Source organism: Pipra filicauda, unplaced genomic scaffold, assembly GCF_003945595.2.
Source record: "Pipra filicauda isolate LSUMZ 115617 unplaced genomic scaffold, ASM394559v2 scaffold80_size11013439_pilon, whole genome shotgun sequence".
In the NCBI taxonomy this organism is placed as follows: domain Eukaryota; kingdom Metazoa; phylum Chordata; class Aves; order Passeriformes; family Pipridae; genus Pipra; species Pipra filicauda.
The window spans coordinates 6,911,442-6,930,402 of NW_024104987.1; the positions used below are offsets into that span (position 1 = coordinate 6,911,442).

General features: G+C 58.9%; 1 protein-coding gene across 1 annotated transcript in view; it reads right to left on the minus strand.

Moving 5' to 3' along the window:
• CASKIN2 (CASK interacting protein 2) overlaps positions 1-18,961 on the minus strand; it is a 34,078-nt gene that overhangs the window by 10,407 nt on the left and 4,710 nt on the right. The window contains exons 3-6 of the mRNA XM_027749800.2: positions 2,520-2,571; positions 472-569; positions 227-372; positions 2-97 (exon numbers count right to left, since the gene is read on the minus strand). Of these exons, the coding sequence (XP_027605601.1) occupies positions 2-97; positions 227-372; positions 472-569; positions 2,520-2,571 (392 nt within the window). The remainder of the gene's footprint in view (position 1; positions 98-226; positions 373-471; positions 570-2,519; positions 2,572-18,961) is intronic.

Here is an 18,961-nt window from a genome sequence, read left to right on the forward strand (position 1 = left end):
CCTTCAGCCGCCCGAACTCGCAGGCCAGGTCCAGCGGGGTTTTCTTCGCCTTGTTGATGAGGCAGGGGTTGGACTGGTGCTGGAGCAGCATCTCCGACTGCGGGGAATCAACGTGGCACAGGGGGGCTCAGCATCACCCCGCACCCCTGCTCCCGTCCCCCCGGCACGGCGGGGTTTGCCCCCACCCACGAGCCCCCAGCGTGGGGGCTGCTGGGCTCTCACTTACCACCTCGTAGTGGCCGTACTGTGCCGAGAGGTGCAGCGGGATCTGCCCGTCCAGCGAGGCCATGTTGACGGAGGCGGCGGCGCGGAGCAGCACCCGCACGGGCTCCACACGGCCCTGCCACGCCGCGTAGTGCAGGGGCCGCATCCCTGCGGGGATCGGGGCTCAGCAGGGCTGGGCACGGCCCCCAGCCTCGCCTGGGGGGGCTGACCTGGCTGCCGGGGGTCGTGCTGGGGGTCACCCCTTACCATTGCTGTCCTTGATATCCACAGTGGCCTGTGCTTCCAGGAGCAGGGAGATGAGGTCCAGGCTGCCGCCCAGGGCTGCGTGGTGCAGTGCCGAGAACCTGGGACACAAGGCAGGGCTCAGCCCGGCCCCACAGCTGACCCCACAGCCCCCTCTGCATGGGGACATGGGCTGGGATTGTCACCAGCTGTTCATGGCTATATCCTTCCTGATTCCCTGCTCCCAGTGCTTCAGTTTCCCCATAACAAAACACAGATAAATCCCTCCAAGCTGTGCGTGCTCCAGGGCTCAGCAAGGGATGCAGGGACTCTGTACCTTAGGAAACTCCAGGGAGAGGGTCCCTCGCCCCCCCCCGTCCCGTGCAGGAGACAAATAGGCAGGATGGAGGGAGATGCATCTCCCCTCTCCCTGGTGCAGCCAGGCAGCCAAACACTGCTCACAGCATCTGGCAAGCTCATCGGCCCAGTGGCTACTCCTGCCCCTCTGCCAGCTGCCCCCTCCCCATGCCAGCAGGGATGCCGAGAGACCATGGCAAAGCGTGGGAGGCCGCTGGGAATGAAAGAGCCCTGTGTTTTGGGGCTGTGAAAGCGGCCTGTCTGCCTGGCACTCCCCCCGTGCTGTCACGTGAAGGGCCAAGGCCGAGCAAGAGGGTCCCTGTGCCACCAGGGATTAGCCTGTGTGCCACTCCAAGGGGGCTGAGGGGTTCCTGACAGCACCAGCGTGGGGCTCTGATGGGCTCTGCAGGGTTCCAGCCCCGTGATGGGGATGCAGCTCAGCCAGCATGGCTCTCCTCGTGATCTGCAGTCCCAAATCACCCAAATCCCTGGTCAGTCTCTGGATGTTGCAGGAGGGACACCAACCCCAGCAGAAAGGGCTGCTCCCTCCTCCAATACACCCACCATGTCCACGGGGCACAGCAAAACCTCTGCCTCGAAGTGTGAATGTGGGGGGTACAAAATCCCCCTGACCCAGCCCTGTGGGGGTCCTTGCAGGGCCTGCTCTGTCCTGGGGCAGCTGCACAAACCCCTGCTCACCTGCCCCATCCCTTCCAAGCCACAAGTGAGGTGGTGCCAAGGACACCACCAGCACCATGGCTCTCCCTGCCATCCCTGTGCTTGGGTCTCACCTCCCCATCGTCCCTTCCTGTGCCCCATCCAAACCCAATGCCCTGCCTGTGTCCCTCTGGCAGGGAACAGACCCTTTACCCTCATTCCCATCAGCAGCCCTCCTGGAGCTGCCCGAGCACAAACCCTGTGCCTTATCAGAATCGGATCATTGCTTCTATTACTAAATATTTTTTTCTATTAAGCTCCATCTGCACAGTATTATTTTAAGATGAAGCTATCCTGCATGTTCCCAACCCCCCACTGGCCTCTTAGGACTCATCATGGACACCTCTTCCTACAGAGTCCTCCAAAAGAAAACATGTAGAAATTAGGTACAACAACAGAACATAAAACAATGCTAATGACTGACAGGTCAGAGTTAATTCAATAAGAATAATATGCTTATTTATTTTATGGGCCTTTGTGGTTTCTTTAACTCTCAGTACCCAGCTTATTAAGTACTTGGATTTTGGAAGTGATGAGCTACACAAATATGCTGTGGTCACTTGGCAACCTCATCTTTTCTTTCCCTAACCCCCCCAAACAATGGGATTTTGCTTTTGGGATATTAAACACAGGCACAAGCACGTGCAGGCGGTGGGGCTCCTCCCTGCTTCAACCAGCACTTGGGACACAGGGCACTGGCTGGACATGCTGCCATCCTTATTCACTCCCATGCCTATGGAGGGGGATGCAGAAGAGCTTTACGAAGGATTTTCAGCATGGATTGAGCACAGCCCTCAGCTCAGATCTGGGCAGGTGTTGGCTCTGCCTCTGCAGGGCTTCCCCTGGCTTTGGGATGCTGTTGTGTTCTCTGGGGTGCAGCAGCTCCCCTCCAAAGCTGTGTGATACCCTGAGCTGCAGGACCAACTGGCTATGGGGGAGGACAAGCCCACCCAGGCTGGTGGCAGCAGCACCCAGCACCCTGCCAGGGGAGCACTCACCCGTCCGCATCCTGGTAGTTCACGTTCAGGCGCTTGGCAGATCCCAGGAGCTCTGGGGAGAGAAGAGCCGAAGGTCAGGGCAGGAGGCAGAGCCTGCACCACCCCACAGGCCCCCAGGATCCTATACAGACCCCATCCTGCAGCCACACCAACCTCCCAGCGCACAGAACAGTGCCTGGCCCATCCCGGTGGCCTCTCCTCTCCTCTTCTCTGCCTCCACATTCACCTCCACGAACCCTCAGTGGACTGACCAGCTGCAGCTCAGACCCTTTTCCCCCTCTGTCCCCTCCACCCCATCTCTGTGTGCCCCCGGGATGGGTTGGACCCCGCAGCTCCTGTCACCCCGGCTCAGAACAGCACTTCCCTCCCCTTTATAGGCACTGACACCCCAAAACTGCTGAGTGGAGCCCTTTTGCCCCCCACTCACTCCCTGTGCTGCCGCTGCCACTGAGGCCTGGCCCACAGACCACATGGTTGGCATTTTTACGGCCAGGGCAGAGGCTGAAACTTCCAGCCGTGAATGCAAGGATTGTGCCACCTCGGGTATCCCCATCCCCCTGCCCATCCCTCCCTCCACTTTGGGGACCTCTGGGCAGCAGAGGATGCTCACCCCACCCTCGGCACAGCCTCACACGCACCCCCAGTGCACCCCCAGCTCCCCGCTCCTTCCCGCAATTAATTCCAATGAATTCCTTCCTCCCACACAGAGAGGACATTTTATTCTTCACCAAGGGGTTGAGAGCGGATTAACATCTCTGGAATTCATCCGCCAAGTCAAAAGGGAAAGAAAGGGGAAGGTATGTGGGGGGCAAGAAATGCCGCCGCTCCTCCTCTGCCTTTCCAGGCAGCCCCATTGCCGAGCCAGGGAGGATTAAATGCTTTGAACAGTTTTCTGTGCTTTTTCCTCTGGAAAATCCAAGTCTGAGAGCTGGGCTCCGAGCCTGGGGGTGAAACAGCTGCTTAAACCCCAATGAAATGTGGGAAATGGGAAAGGAGCCCCCTCCCTTGCAGCCAGGTAGATCTCCAGGACTGTAGATCCCTCTCCTCCTTCTCTTTCATCTCCTTCTCAGTTCCCTTCTCTTCTCCCCCTCTCCCAAGGTCTCTGCCCATCTCACATGGCAGATCCCATACAAAGCCATACTGGGCTGGAAAAGGAGGGCTGAAGAGGGGCTGGCTCATTCATCATGCAAATGGATAATTAAAGGAAACCAAGGACCGGGGTGTTCATTACTGCAATTTACAGTGTTTTGTAAACAGCCTAATTAATGCAAAATGGGCTTGGAGTGGCTGCTGGTGAAGGACTTGTGACTTGAAGCCACAGCTGAGGGGATCAAGACAGGATCACCCTAATTACCTCTTCCAGAGGCTGTTTGTCTTTGAGCGGAAGCCACCAATCCGACAGCCCTTCCCAAAGGAACTGGCTCCCAAAGCAGTAGCTCGGCATAACTCCCACTGTTCCCTCCCACCTCCATGTTGCCCAAGAGCCCAGGATCCGGGGTCTCCATCAAGGACAAGTTACTCTCCTTGGCCCCACCAGCCAGGAAAAAAATAACATTTCACTTGTAACATTTCCCCGTTGGAAAAAAATAACATTTCACTTGTAAACAGGCCACCCGTGATCCGAGTCCCGGAGCAACTGTAACCACCGACCCCTGCAGTGCCACTGTCACAGGGATCGCACTTGGGGTGTTCGGCGGAGCCAGGAAGGGGCTCAGCTGTGGTGGGCAAAGGTCTCCTCCTGTCCCTCCAAAAGTCTTGGGACAGATCCTGCAAGCGGGAAGCAGGAAGGGCTGGGAAGTGTTTGCTGCTGGGGGATTTTCAAAGGACGCAATCGAGATAAAATTAAAAATAAACGAAGGGTTCCACTGATCCATAGGCAGTGCCTGTGAAGCCATCACCTCCCACTCCCTGAGCGATCCCCCAGCCCCCTGCCTTTAACTGGGGGTTATAAATAGGTATTTTAAAGGACACTGTAGGCCAATGTGGGATTGCTCCCATCAGCTGCAGCTGAAAGCTGCCACCAGGTTTTGCTCTGAGAAAAGGTGGGGAGGGGGAGAAGGAGGAAAAGGAGGAGGGGTCCTTACCCAGGGTAGGAGGGGCAGAGTCTGAATGATGAGAGCTGGGTAGGCAATGCTGGGAAGAGAAGGGCTGGATGGAGATGCCCACTGAGCACCAGCACATCCGAAAGAGGCAGAAACAGTCCACAGCCCCTGGGGGCTGGTCCTGGAGTTAAGCAATGCCCACTATTTGAAGAGGGAGAGCTCACCCCAAAATCCCATTCCTCACCCCTTCCTACAAGAGGACTGGGCTGGCCAGGGGGGTCCAGTAAGCAGGGCTGGGATGTGGTGGGTGTCCTTGCCTGTTTCTCAGCCCCAGGAGGCAGCTGTCATTATCTGCATCTCCCTGAGCAACATTCCTCAAATTAGTTCCCTGCTCCGGCAGCCCAGGAAGGTCAGGACTCGGGGCAGGACCATGCGGACACAGCGTGGGTGGCAGGAAAAGTAGCAGGTCCCAAACAGCAGAGTCAGGAGCAGAATCCCCTTTGGGAGTCTTCCCAAAAGCTTGGATTCACCTCGGGCAGGAAAGGAAAGGGCTCATCCCCGGTTTGTAGGTGGGTAAATTGCTGCTTGGAGAACTGGAGGGTTTGCAGCCAGGCTGGAAGGTGCGGGACTGTGCAGTCCCAGGCACAAAGGCTCAGGAAAGGAGGGGACTGGAGGGATGGAGGGGAAGCAGAGCACAGCCAGACATCTGGGACCCCTCCACCAGCACCATCCTGCACACCCTGCCCTGTACTGCTCACAGGGCTGGCAAAGCAGCCCCCAGAAACCCAGTGACAGAAAGGCAGCTGATGGGAAGCTTCCCTGTATCCCTCTTCCTCATTCCATCCATGTGCTCCTTTTGACCGATTCCCCAGGTTTCTCCCCATTTCTTCAGCTCTTTCTCTCCCTGTTCGTGCCCAGGCTCCTCATTCTTTTCCACACAGATGTTCAGGGGTTCAGCAGAGGCTGCTCCCAATCCCACAGCCCTCCCAGACCAGCTGGCTGAGAGGTGCAGCTCCAGCCAGGGGAGGCTGGAAAAGGGCTGCAGGGTCGATCCAGCTACAGCACTGGGATGGGGCAGCCGGATCCTTCCCAACCACATCATCACCCCCTCTCGATTTGCACCAGAGCAGGCGCACCCCGGAGCTGACCCACACCCCCCACTTCCCGCCAGGAGCACGCTCACATCCCAGAAAGATGAACCCAGAAGAAAACAGACCCAGTGCCGAAATGCAAAACGCCCTGAAGGGGTTATTTCCAGGGAAAACCCAGCTTGGTGCATCCCAAGGGTTAACTCCAGCCGTGGGTTCCCCCTGCTCGGCCCCCGCTCCTCAGCACGACCCCTCCAAGGGGTCCCGCCAGGCTCCCACCCCGCTCTGCTCCCGGCCCTGGCGCGTTCTCCGGCGCTTGCCCGGGCAGGACGAGGCTCAGCAGTGCTGGGCCGGGCCTGAGCGAGGCCTCGAGGGAGCCAGCGAGCTTCTGTGCAGCGTCTGGCTGCCAAGCGGCAGCGGGAAGCACCTCCGGAACGCTCCGGCAAATTGCTTACAAATGTCGGGCCGGCCGCCGGCCGTGGCGAAGGCAGCGCTCACCACACGGGGCCGAGACCCTCATCCACGGCACGATCCGGCTCTGGCCCTTGGCCTTTCAGATCCCTGCTAACCAGGATGGCACAGCCCCGCATGGCGCATTCCCAACCACCTCTCCCGGCCAAACAGCCCCCTCTGCCCGTGCCTCAGTTTCCCCGTGGGGCTGGGCTGCATCCCATGGTGGGGATGCCAGGCTGGTCTGAGTTCCTCGGGGGGTGCAGGGGGCACCCGGGGAGTGGCCGGCCAGGGCGGGCACCTCACCCACACCGCTGGCAGCCGGCCCGGCACAAACTCGTATTTACCCCCCCAGGCGCTCGCCTGGCGCCGGCTGTGCCGGCTGCGTGGAGCCAGGCGTGCCCTCGCCCCGCCAACACCCCCTGTGCCAGCACAGTGGGCACCCTGAGTCACCCCCTGCCCTTCAACGGAGAGCTCGTTCCGCAGGGACACCCATGAGCTTCGCCCCGAGGTCCTGGAGATGGACACAATCCCTCCAAAGCGTTGATCCGCTCGTTCGGAAGCAGCAACGCGCTCTCCTGGGTTTGGCTGCGGAGGGAAATGCCCAGATATCCCGTGGAGAGTCCTGCCCCTTGGCTCTCACACAGTGAATCAGGCTCCAGGACACAGTGCCTGTGCTGTGACCCCCCTGGTTTTGTCCACCAAAGCAGAGCTCCTCCACCACAAGGCTGGGTTGCTGTGCAGGACACGCAGATCTTAACTGGAGATACGTCTCCTTGCCAGAGATGCTTGGAAAAATACCCCTTTCTGCTGGTCCTGTGTCACAGACTCTCACCCCTTCCCTTTGTCCTGGGAAGTCACATTCCCATGCTGCTGGCTGCAAATATCCCTGTGCCATGAGCCTTCCCATGCTGCAGGTCTGAGCATCCCTGTATCATGTACTTCCCTGTGCTGCCAACCATGAGCATCCCTCAACAACCATTCTGAACGTCCTACACCATCAGCATCCCTGCATCCATCAGCATCCAGCCCTGAGCATCCCTGCACTGCCTGCTACAAGTACCCTGTATTCAGGGATCTCTGTCTGGTCACTGCAGGAACACCATCCTGCTACCCTGGATGATGGGAGGGAGACCATGTGCTTTGGGCACACCAAATATACACACATACCCTCCTTGGAAAACGAAATCCACCTGGGGACTGTCATCACTAAGCCAACAAACCAGCTGGAGGAGCTAATCAGCTGCAATCCTGCAGAGCACCAACTGTCTCTGATGGTGGTGGCAGCCTCAGGAGCTGGAGGCAGAGGCGGCAGGAGGTGGCAGCTTCACCCAACCTGCTCTGTGATGGCCTGGGGTGGCCCTGCCTCAGCACACAGTGGGTCTGTGCCCGGATTCAGGACAGACTTACTGGCTTACCCAAAATCAAGACCCAAAGAGGTGATGTCCATCCCTCTTCCACAGGAATCCAGGAATCACCCTTCCCTGTTGCCTCTCCATCCACAGGCACGTCCGCTGTGGCCACCCACACCCGGCTCCTCCCGGCAGACCGGCTGCTTCGGGAGCAGTTTCCCAATAGGTTCAGAGGAGATTCACCCACCTCAACAGGGAAGGAGTTCAGCCACAGAGATGTTAGGAAACTCAACCAGAGTTGCCCAGCAAGCTTGGAACAGAGGTTGGGTGAGAGCCAAGGGCTCCTGACCCTGGTGCCTGCCACAGCCACCAGCCCACACCCCAAACGCTGAGCCCAGTGCTGTGCCCAGCTCCCTGGGCAGGCAGGGGATCCCCTAATGTCTCCCATGGTTGTGGTGGGTGAATTTGGATGCCAAGGTGCTGCCGTCTGGGATATTCTGGCAGAGCACCCATCCCTGTGTCCAAATGCCACAGGTGTCCAAATGCCAAGGGTCCTTTCCTGCCTGCAAATGGTCCGTGCTGGGTTTGAGGATCCCCAGTGTCCCTGTGGATAGGCTCCCCACCAACGCTGACAAACAGGTCCTCTGCCAAGCCAGGAACTGTGGGGTGGTTCCAACTGGGCCAAAGCCACTGGGTTAACTGGGAGAAATGGGGAGGCTGCAGTCAGGGAGGCAGACTCCCATCAACACAGGGCAAACAGCAGTGACGGGAGAGCATGACACTGCAGAGAGCCCCTTATCTGTCCTTACACCAGCATCTGGCAACTTCTCGAGAATAATGGGTGTCTTATCCCTTGTGAACCTATCAAACCCTGGACTTTACACTGCCTAGGCTGTGCAAGGGCTGTCACACCGAGCCCCACTCCTGGTTTCAGCAGCCTGGGTCCAGCTGGTGCAGTAACCTTCCAGGAGCTGAGCTCCCAGCAGCTCCTCACAGCATCCTGAGGGCAGGACACAGACGCTGTGCTCTGAGCATCCCTACACCAAATGCTTGTTTCTAATCTCAGCAGAAGTCCACCTTTACCCCTGGCTTGAGCCCCAAATCTTAGGGCTTACAGCCACGCAGAGTCCAAGCTGTCCCTGTCACCAACTTGTCTCTGCTGATGGCATGTCTGAGTCTCCTCTGGCAGTTCTGTCTCCCTCCTCATCTGTGCTTTCTCCTTCTAAGCTGCAATGTGTTCAGATACAATGGTGGGTGATGAAGAAGGCAGGTGATGGCAAAGGCAGAGGAGTTTGAGAGGTCACTTTCCCTCCTGGGCTGGGCTGCAGACCCACTACAGGCAAAGGGAAGGGTTTGGGGATATGGCAGGACTATGGAGTCAACTGGCAGCCTTTTTCCTTCTTTGGGAAAGCTGTGAGCCTTTTCCTAGGGAAAATCCAACAATTAAGTATTTTGAAGAGGTTGGCAGCAGGAGGGAGCTGGGGCAGCATCCCTGCATAGCACAGACATTGATCACTTACCCCCAGGCAGTCACCCTGAGACCCAGTCAGACCCCCAATTCCCCCCTGCTGCTTCCCTTCACAAGCAAAGCAGGAAAAAACAGGCAGTTTGTTCAAAGTGAAGGCTCCCAGAACAATGAAAGGAAAAGCAGAGTCGGAAACCCTGTCCCCATCCATGCAGCTGGGAAGAAGGTGCAGCTCTCGGCTCTCACCCCCCAAGGTTTGATGGCCACAGCATGGATAGAGGGGCAAATATCAGAGGGAGGAAAGAGCATCACAGGAGTCCTTTGGGGCTGGATTCACCCCTTGCAAAAGCCAAACATGTGCTCCTGCTCTGAGCTTCAGGCACCCAGAAGGATTTCAGCTGCGTGGTGAGATGAATGGCACTTGCTCCCCTTCCCCACAAAAAAATTTCGGGGTTGCCTACCCCAAAGTGATGCACCCAGTCCAGATCCCCTGGCAAGGGGGAACAGTAACAGCTTTTCCCCATGGAGCTGAAATTGCATCCCCCCCAGCCCTATCCAGGATGGAAGCAGCTGGGAAAGGCTTTGGATGGGGGAGGCCGGGCGGCTCCTTCGGAGATACAAGGGCTCCTTTCCCAGCTGGCCGGGGAAGCGCGTTACCGGGAGGTGAAGTCACCGTCCCTGCTGGGACCTGGCCATTCCGCTCTCCAGGATATGAACTCAGAGGAGCTGTATTTGCCCAGGGAAGAGGTGGAGCCTTTTCCATTTCCCCCATCCTTCCGAAAGGACAGGACGCCTCCTGAGCGGGAAGAGATGGGCCGATAGCGGCGGGGGCCAGCGGCCAAGTGCGAGCACTGCCTGCACCCGCCGTGCATCACCGGGCACACTGCGGGGCCAGGAGCCACCCCTGGGCCTGGCACCAGAGGAGCATCTGCTCCAGTACCAACAACGCACCTTAGCTCCCATCCAGCTGGTTCCATACTGGCTCCAACTGATTCCCTGGAAGCCAAGGAAGGGGCTGCAGGGCTCTGGTGCTCCCTGGATATCCAGGCCAAGGGGCTGAACCTACAGACACCCTCAGTGTTCTCATTAATGCGACACCGAGCAAATAGTGCATTAAAATAATCTGTGGTGGACGCACTACAGATTGACGAGGGCAGAAATAACACAAAAGGGACTTAGAGAGATTAGGAGAACAAACCCAGACAGATTCAACCCGGGGAAAAATGCAGATTGCAGCATCTGGGGAAAAATAATCCAACCGGCAGAAGGTCAATGGGAGGAAGAAAGAGGGGAAGCAGGATGTGGGGGGACGGTGAGAGCAGTGTGAGCGTGGGCACGGAGGAAGCTGCTGGTGAGGAAAACAACCTTGGCAGCCCTGCAAGGGGGGATGCCACATCCCAGGGTACCATCTTCCATCACGTACCCAGGGCTGTGAACATGACAGAAGCTCACAGGGGGCATGAGAGGTGAGCGACAGGAGCCAGCACAGGAAGATTAGGGCAGGTCAGTAAAGTCTGGATTATCTGAGCAACAGTTAATTAGGGAGGGCGGGCAGGGACGCAGCAACCCACCTACACCTGGAGGGGTTTGACGCTCAAGAGGAGCACATAGCTTATTTTATGGTTCTAACAATGAATCCCAGATAAAAATGAGAGCAGCCAACAGTGGCCAGCAAAACCCTGCGGGCTCGAGGGAGCAAAACAAGGATCCAGCCCCTACACTGTGCTTGGAGGGTTGCAGCAATCATGCAGCTCCCAGGGGAAGCAGGGCAAGGCTGAGGCTGGAGGACCAGGCTGCCATGGCCCCATGGCACTCCGTCCTCATCAGTGTCAGCCCGGCACCTGCACATGGCAGCTTGGCATCCAGGAGCTGCTCCAGCCGGTGGAGCCAGTACTCAAAGCACACAGGGATGCGGAGGCTGGAAATCCTGTGACATCCTCCCCTTCTGGCCCCAGGGAAGCTGCCGTGCACCTGGAGCAGCTGTCCCCACCCTGGCTGCGCTAATCTGGGCAAGGCACACACAGGATGGGAGGGGAGGCACCGGGAGGTCACCCAGAAGGTCGATGGTTCAAGTGCTGTCACTCCTTCCCGAGGCCCTGACAGCCGGGAACTGAATTTTCCCCAGAGTCCCCCCCGCCACCAGGCCGTGGGCAACCAGCCGTCAGCGGCCCAGGACTAACCTCAGACGGCTGCTGGCGGCCCAAGTTTGGAGTCACACGTGGTTAAAAATACCTTGCGGATGCCTTTCCCCAACTCTGACCCCGCGAGCCGGTGCTGCCGCCAGTCCTGCTTGGGGACGTGCCGGCAGGGTCCCCTGGGACGGTCACAGCCCAGTCTGTGCAGGGACAGGACAGATGCTGCCTGGGGACTGTGTTTTCCTCCCTAGGAACCAAGGATTTCCATTCCTGTGGGGGGTCCTGGCTATACCCTCTATTGCCAAACCAAAACAAGAGGCTCTTGGCTTCCTCCGGCTGCCTGGATCTGAGCAGCTTAAGCAAACCACGTCCTTCCCTCCCGGCCAGAGACAAAGTGTGGCCTCTGGTTCCTGCCGGTCCCAAGGGATGCGGGATGGGTGACTGCTCCCACAGATGCCATGGTGCTGCAGCCATTCATGGCATCTGCACTGGGAAAGAGCATAAGGACCTCACCCAGCAGCGGCTGCTCAGCTCCCAAGCCATGATGGAGGGGAGGGCTCCCTCTCCAAATCTTTTCTCCAGTGATAGCAAGGGCTTATCTCCTTGCTGCTCCCATCCCCGGCACAAGGTCACCTACCAAAACACATGGGAACTGAGCAGTTGCTCCATGCTGCTGCCAGTGGGGAATGGGTGTGGGATGAGTCCACCCCGGCAGGCACGGGCCAAGCTTCCTCCAGCCTGGGACAAGCAGCCTGAGAGATGATCCCACTGCTGCTCTCCCCTTTCCCTGCCGAGGCCATGGAAGCAGCATGGCTTTGCCCATGCCCAGCAGGAGGGCTCTTTGCCAGACAGATCAGAGCCTTCAACTGCCTGCCTGGGTTTCCAGGTTGTGCAATGCCACAAAGTGGGAGAAGCCATCACCAAACTTCCTGCTGAGCATCTGGCCAGTGGCACTTTTCTTGTACCTTAGCTGGATTGGGATATTTTCATGCAGCTGTGGCAGTGAAGGATTTACCTGGGACCCCGGTCTACAGTGGGATTCCATACCCAGGGGACAGTAGAGGGACATGACAGCTGCATCACCAGGATGTCCTGCACCACTCTGTGTGTCCCCATATGGAAGCAGCAATCGCTTAGTAGCCAGTGACAAGTCTATGTCCTGGGAGAGGCATCACCCCACCCCTGTGCTGGAAGCAGGAACCCACCCCAGGACTCCGCACCCATCCTGCCATCCCCATGGGGCCCTCAGTGACTGTGGAGCTATTCTGGGCACTGCGTTCCTGACCCCCTCCCCTTGTCCCAGCTGCTCCGGGGCCGGCAGGGAGGGCAGCGAGTTCCTCCCATTGCCCAGCCCGGACGCCAGAGCCAGGCAGCAGCTGCTTGGGGACCAGCTGGGGACAAAGGCTACACGGAGCAGTCCCATCCCCCCCACGTACCTTGGGAAGGACAGGGGCTGATTTACAGCAAGGTCAAAGGCATCACAATGCAACTCTGATAGATGAGGGGAGCTGGATCTGAGGACCACCAGTCCATGGGCTGAGCTCTGCTTGGCACGGCAGCTTCCCGTGCAGGGATGGGGCAGAGGGTTGGGGGCTGCACATCAACACCTCAGAGCTGTCAAAGAACAGGCCCACCTAAGCACCAGAGGTAAACTGAGGCAGGAGCAACACCCATGTCCCTTTGCCAAACCAAGGTAGTGCCCAGCTTCCCGTAGGGACCCTGCTGCCTGCACAGACCCTGCTGCCAGGCCAGCCCCCGCCATCCCACCCCAGCCTGGGTGCTCCCCACACCCCGGCCCGATGGAGCGGTGGTGGGACACAAGCCAAGGCCTGCCCGCTCCCTGGACCCCTGCCGGCAACCCGATCTGTTTACGCCTTCCCAGCACGGCGGGTGCGTGTCGGGAACGGCCCCGGCAAGCCCGAGTTGGCGGCAGAGGCAGGACGTGGGAGCTGAGCACAGAAACCCCCACCTGCCGCCTCGCAGCATCCCGGGGGGGGTGGTGGGGAGAAAGTGAGGGGAACACAGGGAGAAAAGAGACCCTCCAACCTCCCTCAGCTCCTTCTCGTAGGAAAAGGCACCTCTTCTTGCACTATGCCACCCCTCCTGTGGCACGCCGTGCCTCCCACCTTGGCCAGGGGATCACGGCGGGATCAGGGGATCATGCCTCATCCCCAGACCCTGCCAGCAAAGGGCTTTCTGAGCCGTGCCAATCCTTCTGGGAAAGCCCTGGGAGAGCGAACCGCAGGCATTCGGAGCAGGCTGCAGTGGAACAGAGCAGAGCCATGACTTTGGGGGGCCCAGAGCTCGACACCCTCACACCCACATCAGGTTTGGGGTGGAAGGAACAGAGAAGGAGCTCCAGGATGTCCATGGGCTGCTAAATAAAACCAGTGGGACAGATGCTTCAAGACAGGGAGTTGCTTGTGTCCCAGCACTGCTAGGAGGAAGCTGAGGGTTCCCCCAAGGCTTGAGCAGCTCTTGGGGCTGGAACACAGAGCATGGTCAGAGGCAGCTCTTCAGTCTGTGCAGCAGCCTCTTTCCCTGCAAGGAGGAGCGTTCCCCTTCTTTTTAAGCCAGCAGGATTAGTGGGTGCTCATTCAGGGAAGTCAGGAAGGCTGACACAGTCCTTCCCACCTATGTCAGCCCAACAAAACCAAACCAGAGCTGCTTCAGGCCAACCAGAGCAGCCAGAGCTGCAGCCCAAAGCAACCCCTGGGCCATGGCTGCCCCCATGTTGCTGGCCAGGCTTGCCATGTACCTGTGTCCCCTATGTAGGCAATGATTAGCCACCAGGGAGGACTCTGGCCCCTTTTGGAGGCCACTGAGTCAAGCAGTGCTCACGTGACCTCGCCATGGCAGGGACACATCCCAGGTCCCTGAGGGGGCACATAAGCTGTGAGTTGGGTGTCCTGCTCAGGCAAGAGAGGACACCCACGGGAGGGGGCTCCCAATCCAGTCTCCATATTGCTGTCTGCACCCAGTTCACCTACAGCTGGAAAACCCCCTTCAGGCTTATCCGTGCCTGTCCTGGCAAAGAAACAGGGTGAGGCCTCCCAATGGGCTGCTCGAGGGTGAGAGCCAGCAGCCCCTGGGATCGATGCTCCAAGGGGGCAGGAGGCACCTGCAAAGCGGGTGGGAGAGCCCAAGCCAGCCTTGCCACCAAGGACAGCTCTGTGCCGGGCACCTGATGGCCTCGCCATGCTCGCCAACTCCCTTTGCAAGCAGACAGGGTGCCTTACACAACCAGCCATGCCCGCGGCCGGTGTTATGAAACCCTGGGAGTTTTCCCCCCTCACGGCACAGCCGCCCACTGGGATCGGCCAATACTGGCTGCAGCTCCCGGGATGGCACCCGGGGGAGGCCGGGACAGGGGTCCGGGCACGGCAGCAGCGCCGGGGGCCACGTGCTCCCTGCGCAGCCTTGGCTGGGGCCCACGGGGGAGCGGCGCTGGCAGGATTTGGCGGAAGCGCAGCCGGACGTGTTGCACCAGGTCTGGGATGCTGCAGGAGCCGCATACCTGCCTCGCGCACAGGTTTTCCCTGCTCCCTTATCTCGCCATCGGAGCCGTGCTCAGTTGCAGCTCCGGCCTTTCTCCCTGGGGTTGCAAACGGCTTGGGGTGGCTGAGCACTTACCCCAGGCAGCATCCCGCAGGAGCAAGGGATGGGCCAGACTATCCAGCCCTTCCCTGGGAGAGTAAAGATCACCCCGACAGAGCCATTTCCAAGCAGTTTGGGCATCTCCAGACAGGTCTGTGACTCACCAGGACACCTTGGCAAGGCTTGGGTGATATTACAGCCTGAAGGTTCAAACAGATCCCTCCCTCTCCATCCCAGGCGCGATTTTTTTAGGGAAGCCAGGATGGGATTTAGGGGGAGCCGGAGTGCTCGCAGCTCCTCCCCACCCTCTCGCTTGCTAGAGGAGCCAGAAAAGAAAGAAAAAAAAAAAAAGGTAGTTTACTGTTATTTAGTTTCTTGCCCCTTTCATACTCCTTTGCCGGAGTTTTTGCCAGCGGCGGGCCCCGGGTCTGGCGGGGATCCAGGACAGCCGAGGCGCTTTTAAAAACAAAGCAGGGCGCGTGCATGCACACACACACGCACGGCATCCAACCCCCCTTTTAACTCTTGCCGGAGCGATGCCGGGTGCGAGATGGTTTCCAGCCGGAAACCGTCTTACACCTGGGATTCTGTCCATCGCCACTGGGATCCAATAACTCACCCCCCACCTTCCCAGGAAAACCTTCTAGCAGCACTGGGATCCTGATGGAGTGGTGGTAGGAGTGATAATAGTGATGCTGTTGTGGTCCACCAGCTCCCTCCTGCAACCAGCCCCAGCCAGAGGATGGGATGCCTGTGCTGGCAGTGTCCTTGCCACGTCCCCTTCTCTCCAGCCCTTGGGAGCAAACGTCCCGGTTACAGCGCCTGTGTGCCACTGGCAGCCGGGCACACAGTGTCCCATGACTCGGGGTTGCCCTCCCTGTCTGCCTTCAAGCTGTCGTCATCCGAATTGTCCTGTGTTTCTGGGTCAGACAGCCAAAACAGCCTCTGCAGCCCTTGGGAAGGGGGACCTGAGCCCCCTGATCTGGGCTGAGTCACCAGGAAGTGCCTAAGGGATGGAAATTCCCCTCCTGTCCCAAATCTCAGCCTCCTACCTGCAACATTGGGGATGGCTGCCAGCCTGGCTCTGTCCACAGCCTTGAGGGACCTCCATGTTTCCTGGAGAGAACAGCAAGTCCCTGGTATACCCCAGTGCTGTCTGGCATCTCCAAAGGAGCGCAGCATGGGCTGGAGCAGGCTCAACAGTCCCCACACTCATTCCCTTCTGCAGATTTAGCCTGTTTTTCCTCCCGCTCTTTTACCAAGCCAGAAAAAAAGCAGCTGCAGGTGGCCCAGGCTGACAGCAAAAAGACGCAGGTTGCTCTGCCAGTGGGTTTTCAATGGCTAGGGATAGAACTACAGACCTGGGATGGGGGGGAGACGTGGATCTGTTAACACAGGAAAATGGGGTGCAGAGGGACATGGGGCCAGGCCTGCTGACGTCCAGCCCGGGCTCCTCCATCTCCCTGTGTGACGCTGTTTGCTCGTGCCTTATCTCCTGCACTCGGCACAGTGACGCTTTCCCCGGCTCTGGGTGCACCGGTGGCAGCTGGGCCCCTTTTTCCAAACACAACACCCGTCAGAGCCCAGCTCTGAAAACCAACCGCCCGTTCGCCCCTCTCGCTGCCCATGTGGGGCTTTTTCTTCCAGGCAGAGAGGTGGAAAAACCAGGATGTGGATGGGAAAACCCACCAAGCAAACACCAGGCTACCAGAGGAGATCCCCATCCCATGGAAGCCGGGAGCCACAGGAGGAGGAAAAAAAGATGGACCCCCCCCGATTCCTTGCAGCTGCAGCCCCACCATCATCCAGCCCCACTGCTGCCACACTCACCAGAGCCTTTGAAGCCTCTTTTCTCCCACTCCCACCGCCCACCCACCCCAGGCTGGCTCAGAAGCAGGTTTCAGCACGCTGTGGGGTGGTGGGGTCCCCGGCACAGGGCTGCTGCCAGCCGGGCTCCCCGGGCACGGCCTCGCCCCGCTCCTGGCTCGGTGGAAGAGGGAGTTTTGCCCATTTCGGCAGAGTTTCTCGGCGTCTTTCCGCAGGCGTGCCCACAGCCTTTCCAAGCCGGCATGCGGCTGCGGAGCCGGTCCAGCCCGTCAGACCTACAGCGTGCGGGGGGGAGGATACAGCCAAGGACGCTTGGGAACTCGTCCTCGAAACCCGGGCTCCAAGGGACGTGGCCAGGGCCGCACTTGTGCTCAGCGGCAGAGCCGGGTCCAGCCACCTGCACTGCCCAGGGCAGGACCAGTGTGGGCAGGGTGCCCAGACATCCCTGCACCACCGCCAGCAGGGAAAGCCATCGGGTGTAACACAGCCTGAAACAACAAAGATCCTGCCCAAGGCCAGTCCTGGCTCTGCCCTGCAGCCAGACCACATATAGCAGCTGGGCTTGGGACAAACCTCCCTCAGGAGCAGCAATGAAGAGGATGGTACTCCTCGGTGAGAGGGATGGCATGCAGGGTTTGCTGGCTGGGACAACGGCACATTCAACATCATTACAAAATAACCCCCAAACTACAAAAAGCAGCAGCTTCTTGCCCAAACAACTGTGGCCCTGCTGCCACTGGAAGAAGCAGAAAGCCCAGCAGGACATGAAGGGAGGGTGGGTGTTCCTGCAGAGAACAGGGACACAGAGCGCCGGTGGCAAAGGCTAACAAATCACAGGAGAGATATTAAACCTCACGCTTTGAGGCTTAAGCTGATACAGCTACCAGGGATTAGGAGGAAATTCAAGGGTGAGAGTGAGTTATCCCACATCTGCCTGCTGCAGTCTCGCAGCATGTGGAGCAGCATTGTCCCTCTCCTGCCAAACTGGATGGGTGACAGCAGCACCTGAGGGCTGGCACCACTCTTGGGAAGACCTTAGTGTGCTTTGTGCTGCTGGGACACAGCAATGAGGGGCTCCAACCCAGGCGTGGAGATAAAACCAAGATTCCCCACAAGCTTTTCTAGCATTTAAGAACTTGCTAGGTCACAGCCCAGACACAGCCACGTCCCAGGAGCCCACCCCACTCCTTGACACATCTAAGGTCTGGAAAGCCCCATCAAAACCAGGGAAATGGGGCAAGCCCCTGGTGAAATGGGTAAGTGGCTGGCTGAACCTCCCCGAGGCAGCAGCTGAACCCCAGCAGAGCTTCGCTGCCTGTCCTTGAGAGTTTAACACCAGTTTGCTCAGCTGCTGCCCTTTCTTTGCACTTTGCACACGTTTAAACAAAAACCTTCGCCACTCCCTCGAGGAAGGCAAATAGGGAGTCCAGCTCCCATCGCCTTCCACAGCTCCTCCAGCCCCCGGCTGTCACAGGGACATCACACATCCCCTCCCAGCATCGCCCTGGCATCCCCTCTACCCCTGTTCCTTAGTCCGGCATGTCCAGGGATGGGGACACTCAAACCTTGCCGGGCACCGTCCAGCTCCAGGAGCAGTCACCCCTTCCCAGGATGGGATTCCCGGCCGGTGGAGCTCTGCCTCTCGCCTCCCCCGGAAGCCCCAGCCCCTCGGTGCTGCTCAGCCGCCCCGGCCGGGCCAACTGGCGCATTGTTGGCGAGGGCGGCAGCCCGGGGACGTGATTGATCGCCGGGGAGAGAGGCCAAAGCCGTGACGGGTCGTTTAACAATTTCAATTAAACTCTGCAGCGCTCCGACGCAGAGGGGAGGGGAGAGGGAGAAGGAAAATAAAAAGCGGGACGTTTCCATTGCCAGGGAACCTCAGCAAAGCACGGCTGGCCCGGCAGGAGCAGCCCGGCTCTCCTCTCCCAGAGGAGACCCCCCCTCCCCGGCTACAGAAGTGACCACGGAACCGCCCGGGCGTCCCCTTCCCTCAGGCAGGACAACTGCCCTCGCCTGCCCTTCCCCTCCCGCCCCTGCCCCTAAAACCTTCTCCCTGCCCATCCCACCACCTTATAATAATAGGTGCTGTGACCCACTTGTGCGGCGGCGCTTGCGCGGGGAGGAGGCTGCGCTCGGAGAATATTAAACAACGTGTCCCTGAAGTTCCCGCTGCCGGGACTGGCGCTTGGTTTTTGCTTACGTGCGGTGACTTTTTTAGGCACAGGAAGCCCCAGAGGGCTGATCACAGCGATCGAGCTCCCAATCCACTGAGACAGCAGAAGGACTCTTAGAGGGATTTAAAAAAAAAAACAAAACCAAAAAACAAAAAAAACCACGAAAAATAAAAAATTCAGCATCTCAGCCTATCATATGGAAAAGGCGCTGTAACGAGAGGCAAAGCCAGCAAATGCTCGGCTCACATGGCACCGGCGAGAGGAGGGAGAGAGAACTGTAAGCGATGGGGAGCAGTGATGCCCTCCATGCCG